General features: G+C 44.2%; 1 protein-coding gene across 4 annotated transcripts in view; it reads right to left on the bottom strand.

Moving 5' to 3' along the window:
• Positions 1-19914, bottom strand: part of stau2 (staufen double-stranded RNA binding protein 2) — a 101604-nt gene that overhangs the window by 75928 nt on the left and 5762 nt on the right. For all 4 annotated transcript variants that reach the window (XM_076290650.1, XM_076290652.1, XM_076290649.1 and 1 more), the window contains one exon: positions 18972-19107. In XM_076290650.1, the coding sequence (XP_076146765.1) occupies positions 18972-19107 (136 nt within the window). The remainder of the gene's footprint in view (positions 1-18971; positions 19108-19914) is intronic.

Raw genomic sequence — 19914 nt, 5'->3', positions numbered from 1 at the left:
GCGATGACTCATCGCTCTCCCCCCGCTGACCACCACGGGGCGGCCACTCCTCTGGGGCGGGGTCTGGCCCTTCGCATGTCAAGCGTGGCCAAGAGCCCGGGAGCGCGGTGCCAAGTGCAACATGGGATACAGCCAGGGCAAGCGCAGAGGGTTTGCGTTCGCAGCAGTGGTCTGAACTACAGGTGCATGGGGAGGGTGTGTGTGTGTGTGTGTGTGTGTGTGTGTGTGTGTGTGTGTGTGTGTGTGTGTGTGTGTGTGTGTGTGGGAGCGATAAGCACTGTGAGATGGGGGAGGGATCATACACCCTCCAACACACACACACACATATGTATTACATTTAAACCTAATAAATACACATACTTGCACGCACATGGAGGATACAAAGACACAAACACACACACACAATGAAACACAAACAAACAGATCCACGCATCACACAGCATTCACACAGACTTACACACACACAGCTTATACATATCGGGCAAATCATCAGTCACATGCAAGAAAACACATTCATGCAAACACAAAGAAAGTCTCTCTCTCTTACACACACACACACACACACACACACACACACACACACACACACACACACAGGTCTGTTCTACATTACAAATGTAGGATGAAATGAAAGAAACCCATATTAAAGATACCTGGGAGGGGATGTGTGAACTCACCCCAATAGAAAAATGAAATTATACACATCCCCTGCTCGTAAATGTGTGTGTATGTGTATGTGCGTGTGTGTGCGTGTGTGTATGTGTATGTGCGTGTGTGTGCGTGTGTGTATGTGGTGTGCGTGTGTGTGTGTGTGTGTGTGTGTGTGTGTGTGTGTGTCTTTGGCAAACATGAAGGAGTAGGAAAGAGGAAGAAAAGAAAATGCACCATGACTCAATCAAAAGATAGCTCGCTGTGAATGAGCAATCCGCTCGCCTTTGAAGTCTCAAACTTCAATGACTTTCTTTCCCAGGGTGGCCCGACAGGCTGGGCGCAACCACTGATTCATCGCCAGGACAGAAGAGTCGCCCACCGTGAGCTACGGTCACTTGAGCCCGGCTGAGTCACCGGAGTCCAGCCCTCGTCATGACAAGCGCCCAGCATCATGGCAGAGAGTTTTAGCAGACCCAGTCTTGGCGTGTCCAGGATGAGCAAAAATTCCCCTTTGTCTCAAGGTCTTATTTTGGACTCTCTGATCACACAGCAATCATTCTTTTTTGGCTTACTAATGGGAGTGCATTGTCTAGCGTTGTAGCACGATTAACATTCATTCTTACTTAATAGTTTCCATTAGTCAAAGCAATCGCACAGCTGTGGGGTGCATTTTACACTGTCTTCTCCAGCATATCCCAAAGACTTTACACAGGGTTAAGGTAATGACCTTCTAATGAGGAGACACAGCACTCATAGAATCGTTCATAAAAATGTATGGCGTGAGTTTGCAATGGCAGTTGTCTACACATACAGTATCCTGCCCCTTCCTGTAGTGTAAGTAAGCAACCACATTTTTGTAGTTTTTAGCCTAATTTTAGCAATTTGGGGGTGATTAGTTCAATTCAGATTTAAACATAGATTTGCCTGATGTAGGCTACTTTTTATGTCAATATGACCTCCTTTACGTATGTCTCCCCATTCTTTTGAAAAGGAACTAACTGCCCAAAATAACTGTATTCAGTACAATCAAGTGCTCAGCTGACTCTGCTGATCTTTCATCGCCACATAAGTTGCTGAAGCTGGCTCAGACCAGTTCAATCAATCCCAGATCATTTGCTTATTAACTCCATACAGTGACTTTGTTTTGAGCCAGGCGGTGTATTGGTATGGGTGTTCCCCAGAGGAACTCTTGACCTAGATGAGACACACTTTCACATAAGGCTATTTGTAATGCAATGGAGCTGTCAATCATGAGATACTAGAGTCTGCCTCCATGGGAATCATGAGTTGGGGAACTACAGAAGCCACTCGAGGGCAAAGTTGAGTTGAAGTGCCTTGTCTGATGATGTAACAGGACATGGAGGGGGGAACTAACAACAAAGTTGTGGCCACTGGCTCAGCTCCTCAGGAACAGATAAGAGCGCCTAAGGTACAGATCAGAGCACCCAAGGTCCAGATGTATAAGTATAAGTATAAGTATATATACTCTTTTGATCCCGTGAGGGAAATTTGGTCTCTGCATTTATCTCAATCCGTGAATTAGTGAAACACACTCAGCACACAGTGAACACACAGTGAGGTGAAGCACTTCCTCACAGCGGCGCTCGGGGAGCAGTGAGGGGTTAGGTGCCTTGCTCAAGGGCACTTCAGCTGTGGATGTCAGCTGTGGATGTCAACCACTTCCCCCGCCCACATTTTTCCTACTGGTCGGGGGTCGAAACGCCAACCCTTTGGTTACAAGTCCGAAGCCCTAACCAGTAGGCCACGGCTTAACCATCATCCAGATCAGAGCACCTAAGGTCCAGAACAGAGCACCTAAGGTCCAGAACAGAGCACCTAAGGTCCAGATCAGAGGGCCTAGGGACTTAGCCAGTCCTGGACTCAAGGCGTAAACCAACAGGTCAGAGCCAGCAACCATCTTTGACAGCAAGCAAAGCAAGCAAAGGACTAGGGATGTAACGGTATGAAAATTTAACCTCACGGTTATAGTGACCAAAATTATCAATTCGGTAGTATCGCGGTATTTTAAAAAGTGTGTTCAATATGTTCAGAAAGCACTAATAGGCCTACACAAGCTGAAATAGTTTCAAAAAGTGTGACTGCATTTACTATATTACAAAATATAGGCAAAACCTTATCAAAAGTGCAACATTTAACCAGGGACGCTGGAACTCATTTTCACCTGGGCTCATAGAGGCGGTGCTGAGGGAGGGTAAAAAAATTGTTACTGAGTAGTTGTGATTCCTTTATTCTGGTGCAGGCCTACATCCTGACTGCACAAACAAACCTGGCTGAGCTGAGCATTCTTAAAGCAACACCAAAGAGTTTTTTGTACCTTAAAATAATGTTTCCAAAATTGTTTCCGTGGTTCATCAACTCGTAACAGGGTGAACAGCACTTCTGCATTCGATTCGCGGCCCTCTATCGGCTGTAACCGCACTAAGTAAGTTTGCCAGATCGGGTATCGGGTTTGTAGTTTGACTTGCATGATGTCGCAATACATCGTACTTTCATAAATTCATGCAACTATATTCAACCTTGTCTATGGACATCGTTATTTGCAAAGCCGTTGCTGGATAAACAAATAGCGTGCGTGCAACAGAGGAGAAGTTCTTTGGTGTTGCTTTAATTCATAGCATAATGTTACTGTGGCATTGTGTGTTGTCCCATTCACTTTTTCCTTGGTCTTGTTTAATTGGCTTTGTGCCACAGTTAAATCCATCAATTAGACAACAGAATCAGTAGGGTACCAGTTTTGCTTCATTGTACCAGGCCTACTGTATGTCAAAAGCAGGCTCAGATGAAGCTATGAAGGATTAAACACACGGTTTCCACACCGTGGTAATCGAGCGTGATAATCATGATATTTCAAATGAAAACGGTAATTGTTATCGTCAACATTTTTATCGCGGTTTACCATTATACCGGTAATCGTTACATCCCTATAAAGGACTTCTTCATAACTAAAAACATAAAAACCTTACAGTCCAGGGGACACCACACTAGAAGAGACTAAATCAAAGTTTTCCACGTAAGACTTAGAGACGCTGCACAAAGGACACTCCCAAGCAAACCACTTTTTATTGTGCCATGCACTCTAAGACAAGTTAGCAAGTATTTTCTTGAAATAATGTACATTTACTATGACGGTAAAAAAAAAGAAAAGTGGAATGCAGATAGCCAGTCGTGTGCGTCATCTAGCCAAACGTTTTCCCGGGGACCAGAGGTGATATCTTCATCTTTGATGACATGTGAACACGTCTCACCTCGCCTGGTCACATAACCCCAGGCTGTTACAAACAAACACTGACAAGGACGCAGCAGCTGAAAGACAAGGCAGGAGAGGGAAAACAATGCTGCTGCACGTTCTGAGGAGACAGGGTGCATACCTGGAGCTAGAGACAGACCCCCATCTGTGGCAATTTAAAACCACTCCACCTCAACTCCACTGGCATGGGGGAACGAGGGCCGTGCCAAGGCAAACACAATTCTGCAGCACCAATATTAAAGTGGGGCTCGGCCTGATGCTGAGATTATCAACTACTTTTGTGCGGTTTTACACACACACACACACACACACACACACACACACACACACACACACACAAAAGTATACATACACATATAAGCAGCACAGGGGAGGGATGAGTATAAAACCTGGAACATTTATTTTGTGAAACAGAAGGAAAACCATCTGACTGAGTTATACAGAGAGAGAGAGAGAGAGAGAGAGAGTAAGTGTGTGTGTGCATGAGAGAGACAGAGAGAGAGAGAATAAGAGAGAGAGAGTAAGAATGGTAAATATGGCTGATAAATGTGGCAGAGAGTGGATAACGATGAAGATGAAGAATGAATTGGAGAGAGAGAACATGAGAGAGAGAGAGAGAGAGAAGAGAAAGAATGATGGAGACAGAGAGGTTAGTAAACAGAGCTAATATGTATGGCTCCAGCTGAGACTGGGTCGCCCTTGTTGATCTGTCACCTGGACAGAGCCTTTCAGAGAGGGCCAGGCAGTCATCCAGGGGCTTTCTCCTCCACTAATCTCTCTTTCCCTCTCTCTTTCTCTGGCACACATAGCCTCCCTTCCCTTCTGTTTTACCTTGCTCTACTTTTCCCTTTACTATTCCTGTTTTTCTTTCTTTCTCTTTCATCACTCTCACTTACACACAAACACACACACACATACAAAAATGCACATACATTCTTTCACCTCCCTCCCTGGCTCTCTCTCACTCACTCTCTCTCTCTATCTCTGCCCCCCCTCTCTGTCTCTCTCTCTCTCACTCCCTCTCTCTCTCTGTGTCTTATTGATTCCTCTGCTCCTCTTTGTAGCTGGTGCTAAGTGCCCCTATTCACGCTGTGCGGCTGATGATTTCCATCCATCTCCCAGCATTACTGTTCCAGCCTCAGCCAACACCCCAACCAGCGCACGCACATGCTGCTTCACACAGACAGACAAATATCAACACACATAAACACATATACTGTACTTACAAACACACACACACACATATACTGTACACACACACACACACACACACACACACACACACACACACACACACACACACACACACACACACACACACACACACACACACACACACACACACACACTATTCAAGATACATGGGGTACACAACTACACTGTCAACATACTTGACTGCTCACCAGCCAAGACCAAGGGACACAAATTTAACACAATCAGGAAACCTAAACATGTATGCCAGCAAATATAGCAGCCCATATAAACAACCATGTTAAATCACATACCAGCCAAACTCACACAGCTCACATAAACACGTCTATTAACAGACCCACAATCACCAACATCCACAGACATCAGCATGCATACTAATTTTAAAAAAACACTTTCATACACACACACACACACACACACGAACGTGGGTGAACAAAAATAAAGCAGAGTAGGCTACATCAGTTATGGGGGCTGAGCAAATGTGAACTGCAGTATGTGGTCATCCTGGCCAGAGAATGCAGTCTGACGAAGACCCTGACAGCGCTGAAGAGTTGCCATGGGGTTAGTGGTCTCCACGGGAACAATGACACGGCAGCAGGTGATGTAGCGGCCTGAGCGATGCTGGGTTGAGAAGCCAGTTACCGTAGCGACCTAGCCTCTCATGACAAGAGGACGGATGACGCCAAGGCGATCCTGTGTCTGCGTGTGTGTGTTTGTGTGTGTGTGTTTATGAGAATGTATTTGGCATATGTGTGCGCGCGCATGTGTGTCCATGTTTGTGAGAGAGGTGAATGGCCTTGAGGGTTGATATGAGGCCCTCTACAGTCACACAGCTGTGGATGTTATCCCTGGGATTTCTAAAGGAGCTCTCACTCAGGGAGTGTGTCTGTGTGTGTGTGTGTGTGTGTGTAGGAGGGAGTAGGTTAAGAGAGACAGACACCGTAAAGAGAAACAGAGAAATGAAGAGAAGAGAAAGAAAGAAAAGGGAGATAAGAGTAGAGAAGGAATAGACAGAAAAACAAAAAAAATAATTGAATCTGTATGTATTTGTATGCCTGTGTGAATGTGACCATGTGAGTGTCTGTATGTAGAGCATTTGCATAGCATACGCAGCATTCATACAAGTGTGCATCTTTACTGCTGTTGTGTGCGTCTGTAACTCATCTGCCTTGTGGCCTTCGTGGTTTTGTACATTTGAGAATAAGAGAACATGTATTTGTGTACGTTCATGAGCATGTTTACTTACTCTTAAAGTAGACACATTGAGTGAAGCCTGCTCCTATCCTGCCTGTATGAGTGGTTGTGTGAATTGGTAACTTCTCCAAAGCATATCCTCTGAGTTGATGCCTCAGTGTTTTGGAGCACGATTGTGTGTGTGTGTGTGTGTGTGTCTGTTTGTTTGTTTGTGTGTGTGTGTGTGTGTGTGTCTATGTTTGTTTGTGTGTGTGTGTGTGTGTGTTTGTGTGTGTGTGTGTGTGTTTACACGACTAGTCAGCCTAGTATTGCCTAACGCAGGGGCACAAAAGGCTGAGCATCGGGGGGTATGCACGAGCCTCCGGGAGGCAGTGGCCCGTGGGGAGCCCCTGGGGAACGCAGCATTTGGAGAGGAAGTACGGCTGAAGTTTATCAAACCCCCCACCAGGCCCATGGGGGGGTCGGGTCAGCTCACCTCCCTGGTCGGACCTCTTCTGCTCGACCTATCCGGTTCTCTCGCTCAGCAGAGGTACCCTCTGGCCCTGTGTTTTTTGTTTGGCTTTGATTTTTTTTTTGTTGTGGAGTTGTTGTTTTTTGTTTGGTTGCCTGCCATCGCTGTTGTTGTGACGGACAGAGACACTTTTTTCCATTCGGAGAATCTTAACACTGTGGATTACCATTGTTTTTTTATTTTTTTCGATGTCACTGCGTGACTGTGGCATAATTAAAACATCCGCACGTCAACAAATCTGTCAAGCCAGCGAGCGACCCAGATCGTCAATCTGTCAGGTCGAAACAAGACAGAATATGACTGACTCATGCCCCGGGAACCAGATGTGTGGTGTGCCCGTTCTGAAGCGGTTCAGGCCTTTAATGGCTCCCAGCATAGGAGAACCGAGTGGCCTTAGACAGCTCACAAAACTCTCCCAAAATAAGTGTCTTCGGTGAAAGTGCCAGTGCAGTCAGTTGGGAAATCACGGATTTGGGAGAGTTTTGCCCGTGGCCTGTCACATAAATCACAGTTGATTAAACCCAAATTCTTCGGCCCCTCTGACGGTTTGTTATGGTTTCCCGTTTGATAGCTGGAGGTTGAAAAACCTCCTCTCCATCGTTTTAATCAGCACATTTTTCGTCCATCTATATCTTTCCTTCCCAGAAAAAAAGGGGAGAAGAAAGAAGAAAGAAAAATATTATCGAGCCAACGGAGTCTGCTGCTGTAAATGCTTACTCATATCATCAACACTCCTTTCTGTTGCAATGCACAACGAGTTTAACTGGAATCAAGATCATTACGGTTTGATCCTTCAGCAGATGAGAGACAAATGAAAGCGAGATGCAGGGCTCCTTGAAGCTCGGTCCAAACCCCCAATGTGAGAATGATTCTTTGCTTTGCTCTCCCTAAGTGGGCTCTCTAAATGACTTGGCAGAAGGCAAGCGAAGGGTCACAGTGAAATCCCTCCAACTCGATTACACAGAGCCGTTTAGATGACAGCCCATTACAGCAATATTCACTGAATGGCTTAGAACTGTTTTGGCAGCACATTTTGCGTTATATCAGAATTTCATAAGTAATTATATTTTATGTGAACTGATTTTCTGACAATCTAATTTTGACCATTTAAGACAATATACTGAGCTCACAAAAACTGTACTTAAACTGTACTTAACCTGTGTCATTGTATACTGTATGTTTTTCTGAACACTGAAAAACGAAAATAAATTCACACAATCAAGACTTTTACCGAAACTGCTGGGAACAATTCCTAGACCCGCGCCAGACCTGACCACATCCACCTACTCTAAGAAGTGGTGTCCACAGTGGCTACACATCACACAAAGTGCTTTGAACCACTAATGGAAGCTGTTAGCAATAGCAGCAATATCTTTTTTACACAAAAGCATCACACCAGCGGCAAGTTTAGCTCAGCTTAGCATCCTCGCGGAGCACGGCGCTAAACGGCGAGGGAGAGCGTCTGCACGTAATGCTCCCACTTCCCACTCGCCGTGCCCTCTCCCACTCGTTCTGCTTTACAGGAAGCCATCAGCACGCCTATGCTCTTCTGGGCATGATGAGAACAACAACAACTGACAAACAAAGTGAAGGAGGTGACCAGAGCAGCAGGGTCTTCAGATGCAAGAGACCTTCAGATGGAGGCGTGGGAGAGGAGGTAGTGTTGGGGGGGGGGCGGGGTTGATCCATTTGACCTGGCAGCTGATACAGTAGACCTCTCCACAGGAATGAAGGGGGGAGGCAGTGTAGAAGCAACAAGCCAATACTCCAATCTACAACCAGCCAATGCTGACGAGCTGACTGTAGAAGACGCTTTTGTACATTATCCCTCCATTAACCAAAAATGGTCAATGGATAATGCTGATAACAGTGAGACCCTGTGTGTGATGTGATGGAGATGGAAGGATGGGAGGAAGAGAGAGAGAGAGAGAGCGAGCGAGTGAGCGAGCGAGAAAAAGAGAGAGAGATGGAGGGATAAGATGTAAACAGGCACTGCCAGGTACAGTAGCTTGAATTCAGAACCTCTCAAGCAGTTATGGGGGTCAAGGGCCTGGCCTTACCTATAATACTGAGGACTTTCATCCCACTTGATGCAAGTCATAATATTTACCTGAATGCCCTTATGGTACTTGCCCCTGATAGCTCTCATATTTAGGCTTCAACACCTAAACCACTAAACCAAGCCTTCAGAGTTGTGCAAAAACATCAGAAAGCTGTAATCCAACATGGCGATGCAACACAATAATTCATTTTGGGAAAACGTGTTTGTCTTGACAGCAGGGAGGAGGAAAAATGCAGAGTGTTCCCCGTGATTAAAGGCAGAGAGTTCTCAATGCAGCATAAACCTTCTGTACGTTGTGTTTATTCTGGATTCCATTTGCCATTCCGCAACGTCGCCTAGAACGGAGACTCATTTGATAATCTAATGCCGATCTGCAGTGTTTGTACAATTCTACTGGCAATCTGGCCGAGCTCCACGGTAATTTATGTGATGGGAAGCCTCACAGACCAGATCCAGCGACTGAGTAAACAAGCTGTATTTCTGTCTGGCATGCACACAGGAGAATGGTATGATTCTGGTGATAATGTTACTTTTCCAAACCACGCTTACAAATTATGCATGTCTCACAGTCTTGCACTAACCGAGCTACATCAACCCCATGCATAACACATCATAAGAGAGCCTAAAATGGATAAACCAACATTCAAAGCAGAGGATTTTCGTGAGCTAGGCTACGTGTGCTTTTTTCCACTCTCAGCGCTCTCTGCTTTGACTGACAGTGAAATAAACTCCACAACCCCTACACTACCACAACTTGAGCTGGATTTCCAAAGGGGGAGAGCCAGGCAGGCCACACATGTGCAGCTCGTGGGTGCGTTCTCATGCAGGCGGGCAGCTCAGGGCAACTCAGGCTCGAGGGGAGGGGAGGGGCTGGCAGGCAACACACACGTTATGGATGACTGGGTGCTACGGATGGGCCTCTCCTGTCGCGCTCCGGGGGTGTACCGAGCATGTTCTAAGGGAGGCATAAGATCAAGTGCACACATACATACATACATACATACATACACATACATACACACACACACACACACACACACACACACACACACGTGCAGAACAAACAGACACACACACACAGAAACACACATGAGCAGAACAGACACACACACACATACATACAAACACACAAAACAGCAACAAACACAGACACACACACACTGAACAGAAAAATTCACATAGAGGAAAAACACTGACACCTCCAAATACAAAAATAATCATATTGGAAAGTCACCTATTTCCGCCCTTTTACGTTTATGTGTCACTTAATATACATTTATATACAAACCAAGATAGCGGATTCCTAAAGAAATGAAAGCACTCACCCCATAAGTGTATCTAAATTAGCTATGTACCAAAAATTACATTGTACAGTGACTTGAAGAGCTGTGAAAAGTGTTGTATGGCTGCCTGTACTCCTGGAGCTCCAGTGGAATTTTGATTTTGCGTTGCGACAAGAATTCTTGGTCTAACCGTTGATGTGCCGAGTGGAAATAGGGCGGAAATAGGGCGGAAATAGGGCACCCACCAGCTCAGCACCAAACTCAGAGCACAACAAAATCGGATTTTTCAGGCAGTAAATGCTCCCGTTAAGAACCAAACCAGATTTTGTTCAAATCTACACACCTATCGCTATTGAAAAATTTAAGGTTAATTTATCAAATGTTTTTTTGAAGTATTAAAAAACATCTTTGTTTTAGAATTTTCGAAAGAAAGGGGCAGAAATTGGTGCTTTTACGATACTTCAGCACTCTTCTAATTTGGAGCATGTGCTAGCATTGTGCAGCTCTCTAAAGGATGGGTAACAAAGCATGGAGGTGCACCGAAGATGAGGCATTTCCTCCCGGTCTCTATGACAACCAATAGCAACAACCATAGCCATGAAAGAAGAACTCAATGATAAAAAGCACCAGTCTTATAACATTTACAAACAGATGTTTGAGTATGATGCAGGAATTACAATGACCTACAATGATGAAAAACTATGCAACATGTAACAAGTTCCATCACAATTTCCTAAACACTCGACAGAGAACAAACGGGTTCCAGACAAGAGGGCTGGAAGCATTAAGTGCAAATGACAGTAACAAGGTGGTGCTTCTCCAACCATAGTTCTGAATACAACACAGAGAGTTCCAGAACAGACAGAGGAAAAGACTCCCATTGCAATTGAGCATAATTCTGTGATTTATAAATGGTCATATGACAATTTTTTTCCTGTGAATTTCGCAATACAGTAGTTAGCAATAAGGGAGCAGGAGTAACCAGGTTGCTTAAGACTAAGCCTCTGTCATAACACTGATGCACTCTTACGCATCAGATGATAATGCTCTTAAAACAACAGGAAGGACAATCTTCCGCTGCCCTAAGAGGCTCGTCTGACCACCTCACATGTCGGAATGGGTTTTCCATGCATGGTTCCTGCCTCTCACTTGCTCGCTCTCTCTGTGATTGGGAGATGAGTGACTGCAATCATTCAGCATGCGTCAGTGTGAGTGTGCTTTTTCATTGCTTTTTCTGATTGTGTGTGTGTGTGTGTGTGTGTGTGTGTTCACTGTTTCACTGTGTGTATGTGTGTGTGTGTGTGTGTGTGTGTGTGGGTGTGTGTGAAGTCATGGGGAGGCTGACTGAGAGGAAATGGCAGGTTAAGTCCATAGAACATGTCACAAAATGGGCCCATGGCAACGTCAGGAGGTAAAACAATTAAAGGCGACACGAGACGCCCATTTGAATTCATTTATTTTATTTAGACAAAAACAAGACAATAAATCATGTTGGATCAATACGGAATCAAAGATCACCAAGGCAAAGCAAACACTCAGTGTAGGGGGGTGGGGACCAATAACACCCGGGCCCACTTTGCGAGTGGAGAGAATTTGCTTCTCAGCGACGAGCGCGTCCCCGCCGCTACACTTTTATCTGAATGAAAATAAGCCGGGGCTCCAGATAGCATCTGCGCGCTGACGCAAGTTTCCAGACCGCCGCAACCTCTGCCACAGCCAGCGCTTAGCCACCTGCTCGGAGCGCGGCACTCCGCCGAGACTCACGCTCTTTCCAAAGCGGCAAGCCCAGCCCCAGCACAGGCCAGCGCTGGCCCAGACTGCCCACACCAGAGCCAGCGCTGGCCCGGCATCACAGCAGGAAATATCATCGGCGACCAACCACAGCAATTATGCTTATTACTATTTCAGCTGAGCAAACCGCAAGACTGACATAATGGCACTGCCGTACCCATGGAAGAGGATAGGAGGACGAGTCCCTCCCGGAAGAAAAAAGTAGAACAAGAAAACAGAAAAAAAAGACACCAATCCAAACTCAGTGTGTAACGGAACTCAGGCGTGGGGGTGGGGTGGGGTGGGGTCAGAGAGGAGCGACTCCCGGTGTGGTTCAGCGCTATGTTGTGTCCCACGGAGATGACCGAGGCCGGACTAACGAGGCTTGTCCTGCTGTGCTACTTGTTTCCAATCTGCTTCCACTGAGACACCTTTACTCACTTGCTGAGTCTGCTTGTCACGCAACTGCAGCTTCATTTAATAAACACATAATATGTGTGGTACTGGTAACTTAACTGGTAACTCACTGAGCTAAATATGGCAAAGTCAGATGTTTAATGGTCAGAAAGCACAGATGTCCCACTGATTAAATTTACACTTGACTTACACTTACTTTGGGATAGAAGTGAGCACTAAATGTATGAATGGATGTAGATACAAACAGCATTATACATTCAGTCCATTAATCCATAACCCTTTAACTAAATTATTATGGTCTCTCAACGTTACGGTCATTTCATCAAAGACTGGACATGTTATGGGAATCAATATCTCCATCTATACCATTTAAATGACACGCAGACGTGATCGAAAGGGTTGCCAATTAGTCAATCCAGAGGCCCATTCAATACTCTAATCTATCACCAGCTCAAAGGGAGCCGCTGAAAAGCACTCAACATCTTTTTTCTGTGGTCAATAAATTAAACGCACTGATAAGATAGAGCTGCCTAATGTTTTAATTCACCGTGCCCTGTCAGCGGAGAGAATTAGAGCTTTAGACACACACATTAGAGAATTAGACACACACACATATATACACAGACACACACACACACTCTTGACACTTCTATCCTTTCCAGAGTTAAGTCTGCTACACCTTACATCAGGGGGACACCCATGTGTGCGCATAAACAAACATAGACTTTCCCCATGCACGCACACACACAAAATCACACACACACCCCTCCATCCTTTCTAGAGCTACATCTGTCTACTGCACCTGATATCGGGGTGGTACACACACGCACGCACACACACACACAAAATCACACAATCTCACACAAAATCACACACACAGACGCGCAGATCAGTCCTCTCCGGAGCTACAGCAGTCTCTGCAGCAAGATGATGTAATCACACAGAAGATCAAATTCACCCTGGCTCCTCATTGTCTTGGGGTTACACACCCGACAGGTTGGATTGACAGGGAAAAGGGGGGAGGGCACGAAGAAGGAAAACACACACACAAACACACACAAACACACACACACACACACACACACACACTCACAGACTAAGATCTAAGCCATATGCCTGTGATTCTTCTCACCTTACCTTTGTACATTTCCAGATACTGAGCACTTTATTCTGTAAAGGCCACCAAGATGAAAGACTGTTCAAGATCACCACAGGAGTTACAAACTACCATACTGTGTGATTTATATGTAGTTTTGCAGATGGTTACATGAGCGACCTTCACATGAGAGCAAGTGCAATATAGTGTAAGTGCAAGTGCCATACTTCTCCACACAGCCTTTTCAATATGTGTGATGTAAGTATGACAAATGAAGTAAGATACAAAATGGGTTAGCATGTTTTTTTTACAGGATAACATACTTGATTGTATAGCTATAAAAATATGTGCATAACAAGATAGCCAAATGGTTCAAAAAATCTTCTTACACAAGTCAGAGTTTAAATAAGCTGTTGCTGCCACCTGGGGGTTGCAAGTGGAAATGCTTTCAAATGTAACTGCAATAGTGGTACAGCATAAAAAACACTCCTGAAAGCTACTGAACAAAGCTATGGCTATTGGCCTCAATTTCAAGTTATTCTTAAATACATATCCCACACAAATACTTCTACATATATTTGCAGTGACCCAAAATCTTCTGCCTCTTTGATAATTATTGGTGATTTGACCTACATCCCTGAGTTATGAGTGATGACAGTAATTCAGGTACGCTGCACGAGGCCAGCAGAATCATTAATTTTCACTTGGACAGTACAGCCCTCGGAGGGCAGCAGGGCCAGGGAGTAGGCGATGACCCATTTTTCTCTCCAATTCTGCTGAGCGACCTGGTGCTTCTGAAACCTTATCTCTGTAGCTAAATAAGGTGAAGATTGACTTCTCTCTGGAGCATTCCGCAAGTCATGGTGAGGGAGCATTAAGCGAGAGCCTCCGGCGGAATGCTGAGACTTGGCGAGTACAGTCAAATCGAAATTCATGAAGAAAAACGCACTAAGAAAGAAAGGGGAACAGACAGATCAACTGAATCATTGGAGAGGGGTGACATAATTCACATCCAGGGCTGCGTTTCTTGAAAGTGTCAATGGACAATTACCGATGATTATGTTTATGTTTATGTTTATGTTTGTGCTTACGCTTGTGGTATTTAGCAGATGCTTTGGGCCAACGCAACTTCCAATTATTATGTAAAAATAATAGAGACCTTTTTTCAACACTCTCTGTCTTACCAAGGTAGCTACTCATCAATGCTTTTGGAAAAGCAGTAGAGGAAAGCAGCACCTCACACTAAACGCTGAGGGACTGGAGGTGCTGTGCTGCTTCAATCCTTTCCACATGTGAGAGGTTCTTTAACACCTGGCCTCTCGAGGAGCCAAGGATGTGTACTTCTAGGCAGCCCGGAACAGCTTCACTTGGCCATACGTTGATCTTTGATTCCGTATTGATTCAACATGATTTATTGTCACTGGGCCACAGGCAGTACTGCAAATGATCTACGCTATATCAGACGTCGCCCGGATGAGAACCCACACTGCCCCTCACTGGTCTTCATCCTCGTACCACGTGCCAGGGAGTGAGCCACAGCAGTAAGATCGGTGGAATTCACGTGCATGCAGAGCAGCCATGAGGATCAAGGCCTATGGGACAATTCAGCTATGGAATCTGCTAACATACCCGACACAAACACATCTGATTTAGTAAATTAAAAGCCTTTCAGCTGTTCCACAGGTTCTTTCAGATCTATGAAAGTAATGAGAAATTTTAAGGTGATGGTATGTGGAGCAACTTTCTGGCTAATGTTACCAGGCAATAACATGATTGGTTCCATGTGTTCTGGTTTAATGATTGTGACAATTTACTTGCTCGTGATTAAAATTCTCCACATAAAACATATGTTGCCCAATATTAGTGTAACAGTGCCTTGTCAACATTGTTCGGGAGCTTTTCTCCGAAACACTGCTCAACATGTTGCCACTGCTGTAGGACTCCAGGGGCCTGTACTACGAAGCGGGGTTACTGGCTTATCTGGGTAACTTCGAGAGTAACTTGATCACGTGTGGCGTAACTTCCCGATTAACCCGTACTACGAAAGGTGGATAGGTTTTAACCGAGGTATGCTGCCATGGCAATTTACACTGCATCTCAAACCTGCTCCGACCAGGTTATGTTCATGGTTAACCCGGGGTTTCCGTTAACCACACCCTTTATAAGTACCAGCCCTCCACTAACAATTTCTCCCGAGACATGTCGGCGTACCTGGATGATCCATACGACATTGGAGCGCAAATTGTGAGGGACTCTCTTCGCAGGGCGAGGGGTTTTAGAGCGCCAGAAAATATATATAGCCTACCCGGACGATATTCTCTATGAAGATATAGATTGTCAGCCGAGGGAATTCATTATCTTTGTCAGATGATCTAGGAAGACGTCTCATAGCAATGCCCGTACATGGACAGTCATGTATTCGATCGGTGATGCAAGAATACTGTATGTCCTAAAATAAATCGGACATAGGCCTACAGTATGCTGAACATCTGAGCAAGAATAGCCTAAAATAAATCGGACATACAGTAGGCCTAATAAATAAAAATCACCATTTTAACAAACTTGTTGAATTGAATGTCATATTACTGTACCCTGCACATAAAGGCTACACATTTCCACAGCACCAGAATCCGACCGAATGCCTCCCTCAACCCCCTCCATAATCGGCCTTCCACTATTATTTGCGATGGCCAACTCCTCTGCTACTGTAAAACACTCTGGTGCCTTTCCTCCTACAGTAGTGTTCGAAGACACCTGTTTCTTGTTAGCTGTAAAACAGAGGCCAAGTGAATGCTATAAGCTAGGCCTACATGTTTTCATAATTAAGAAATATTAATGCAAGCTATAACTATATAAACCTACTATTCTGAATAATGTTTTTGTGTTTCATTTTCACCTGCTGCCATGTGCGTTTGGCAATGGTGTTGCATCTGAAATGTTCACAGGATTAGGCATACACTAAATCAGTCAATGGGGGCTACTTAACCCTTAGAACCCGATTGACGCAAAGTGCGTCAAAAAACACACCCTTTCTTCTCTGTTACATTGCTCCGGAACGGTTCATCGCAGCGAGATGAAACCTTTATTGCACGACAGAGCAGAAGTGGGGCTTTCCAACGAGACTACACACTTGTCTGTACGATCAAGTATGAAATTTTAAAAAAATCATGAAATTAAATCAAATTGCATCATATTTACAGTCTACACTTCTCTGCATTCACCTGCACACACATTACTCTAGTTTGAATTACTCGCGAACCCGTGATCGCATCGATATGGCAAGCATATCAGATGAAAGAGGGGGCACAGGGCTATCCATTGGTACCATGTTTATCGATCTTTCTGGCTTATAAAACCAGACGAAGTGACTGCAAAATAATAACGTCATGTACACAAACCAACGCTGCACACTCATTACTCTCGTTTGAATTACTCGTGGACCCGTGATCGCATAGATATGCCACGCATGTCAGATGAAAGAGGAGACTCAGAGCTATCATTTGATACCAAGTACATCCTTCTGGGTTATAAAACAGACGAAGTGACAGCAAAATAATAACTTCATATAGCTGGACTTACCCCACGTTTGTGTCTGTTCTTGTGGCAAAGCATGTTTATAATCCAATGCTATCATGTGTTTCTCTATGGCAAAGCATGTTCATATTCCGGTTTTGAGATCCTAGCAAATTCCTGCATGGCATCCAATTCAAGGCTCACATTGCATCCCAATTTGTTCAACAAATAAACACCTTTTTTGCCTTTACTTTGTTCATGGCAATGCAGTAAAGAGTTGAGAATTATTATGACTGCATACACACAGGCACCAGGCTAACACGCAACCTCGGGTCAAGTCAGGTCAGATCAGTTCGTGTCACAGATATGGAGCGCAGAAAGGTCATTTTTCATCACTAAATAAAAAATGGCATTTATTTCCGTAAATCACACAGCAAATATTTCTGTAAATTGCTCAGCCCCAGAGTATCCCTCCAACATGGCAATTATATTGCCCGATTCAGGACAGTCTGCCCTACACACACATGAAATGCATGTAGAGCTGTGAGCTTGCAGTGGTGAGATACATGTGGAAATATAAGAATTTTTATAATACACTTTTTATATTTTAATTCTTTAAAAATCAAAATAAAATCAATGCTAGTACTAATACATGAAATGATGGCAGATATGAATAGCCTAAACTCTCCTGAAAAAAACAATATATAATATATGTGTGTGGCACTTACAATGACCAGAATAAATCCTTATGAATAAAGGTAGTGAAAATGCCCTAAAAACAGCTTAGGGTTCTAAGGGTTAAACATTCAATTATCCTTATTACTGTAATCTATATGCCCACTTCTGAATTGGGTTGCATCTGTAGGCCTTTCTATGAACTCAAATTAGGCTATTTAATTATTTCAACTCATTTCAGACATTCCGTAAGCTACTAATCCTCCGTAACACATATTTGAAGAACATGTGGGAATAAAACTTTACTTTTAGGCATTTAGGCTACCCGATCTGTAATACGTTGCCAACAGCCTTGCTTTGCTCACTGCCGACGTATTTGATTTTTGTCGTAGAGTGGGTTTTAATTCCTCATAACTTGTCATAATAATTGTGCATTCCTCATCCGTAAAATAAGGTGATCGCGTCATCATTGAAAGTGGTGACTTGCGCTGCAACCCGCCCCTTTTATGTGAACGCGCACAGGTTAACCCCGGCTCAACAAATCAACTTCATAATCAGCGTCGTAGTACCGATTAACACCACTAAAGATAACCAGGTTTTGTCAACCCCGGTTTAACAAAGTAACCCTGGGTTACATCTGGGTAGGTTAAGCTCCCTTCGTAGTACAGGCCCCAGGACCACCTCGGGCCTGTTTACATCTTGACATTCTATTGTTTACACTACAAAAACCTGGGTCAAAAAGCATGTTGGTCCACCTTGGTGGTCACATACACCTCTATTAAATTGATGATGATGATTATGATAATGCCCCCAGAGTGTAGCACTGTAGCTGTACAGTACTCTGCGACCTTGAGAAACAGAGATCTATGTGAAAAATGGGCGGAATTCTCCTTTAAGCACTATCATATGATCCAACCACCCAAGATGCATTTTAAAACCAAGTATAAACAAGTTCACAGAAATAAATAAAAGGTAGACAAAATATCAACAGCCAAACAATTACAACCAACCCTAGAGTAATCCCAACAGTTTATACCAGTGTAAAAAAACAAACAAACCAATACAAACACAGACTGCTTCCTATATAGAGAGCCAGTGCAACGCCCACATTTGTTGCAAGCACACACTGGAAAGACAGCTAGAGAACGAAGAGAAGAATTTCAATGAATGCAACGACAAGCGCAGTGAATGAGTTCTGAATGCAACGACAAGGGCAATGAATGAGCTCTGAATGCACGACAAGCGCAATGAATGAGCTCTGAATGCAACGACAAGCGCAATGAAAGAGCTCTAAACGCCCACAGGGATGGGGTACTGACCTCTGGTTGAACATTCCTCTGAAGTTGTAGTTGGCTCTGTAGTTGGGCATGGGCTTGGGGTCCAGAGGTCTGTAGATGGCCGGCTCTCCTCTCTTCATGGCCAGACCGTTGAGCTCGACCGTTGGAGTGATGCTGCCTAAGAGACGAAACACTTTATCACAGGATGGCATCCTCATAGTATTGATATAACACATAACAAACCAAATTGGTACCACTGCTGACATAATGTGTTGACATGATGTCTCACAACAGTGTGGGTGTCTATTCCAGTTCTGTGCTTGATCTTGCTGGATCTTTTGTCCCAGCATACCAGTGTACATGAGGGAGGGTCATAGAAACGTTGTACATTACAGACAATATTAGAAGGGCTTCCATTCAGCTTATTTGCATATTTGCATATGAAAGTCTGCTTGCATTTGATCCACTCTAATATGCAAATTAGAAATGAACATTATCCTAATCAAGGGAAAATTTCTGAGAAGCTATGGGATCAAAACGTAAGGTCGTCAGGGCAACGTTTATAGACACATGTAGGCAGAAATGCAACAAATGCAAGTAAACTGTTTCCATCAACTTTAAAGGTGGGGTCAGCGATTGCAGGAAGTAGCGTTTGTCTATGTTGATGTTTACATTTAAATGTATTAGTAGACGCTTTTGTCTGAAACAACATACATTATATTTCAACCAAGGACCAAACGAAACACACCAGAGCGGTAGCTCACCCCTCCCTTGAGTATTCCCAAAGAAACTCCAAGCAGGGTTTTGTTTTTGTTTTAGGGAGAGGCTGCACCCACTTTGTTTGTTTTCAGATTTCATAGCCTTGAAAATCATGTATGATCGCTGACCTCACCTTTAATCGCATGATGTCTAAGAGAATCGAAGGTTATTTCAACACCCTCTAGTGAATTGAATTTTTATGCGCATTACAAGAATGCAAATTTCA

The sequence above is a fragment of the Alosa pseudoharengus genome, unplaced genomic scaffold (genome assembly GCF_046254945.1).
Source record: "Alosa pseudoharengus isolate Yale_2024_CS ecotype anadromous, Long Island Sound unplaced genomic scaffold, YU_APseudo_1.1 YU_APseudo_1.1_scf_18, whole genome shotgun sequence".
In the NCBI taxonomy this organism is placed as follows: domain Eukaryota; kingdom Metazoa; phylum Chordata; class Actinopteri; order Clupeiformes; family Clupeidae; genus Alosa; species Alosa pseudoharengus.
Note: the sequence above shows the minus strand (reverse complement) of the source record. Positions and strands in the feature narration are given on the sequence as shown.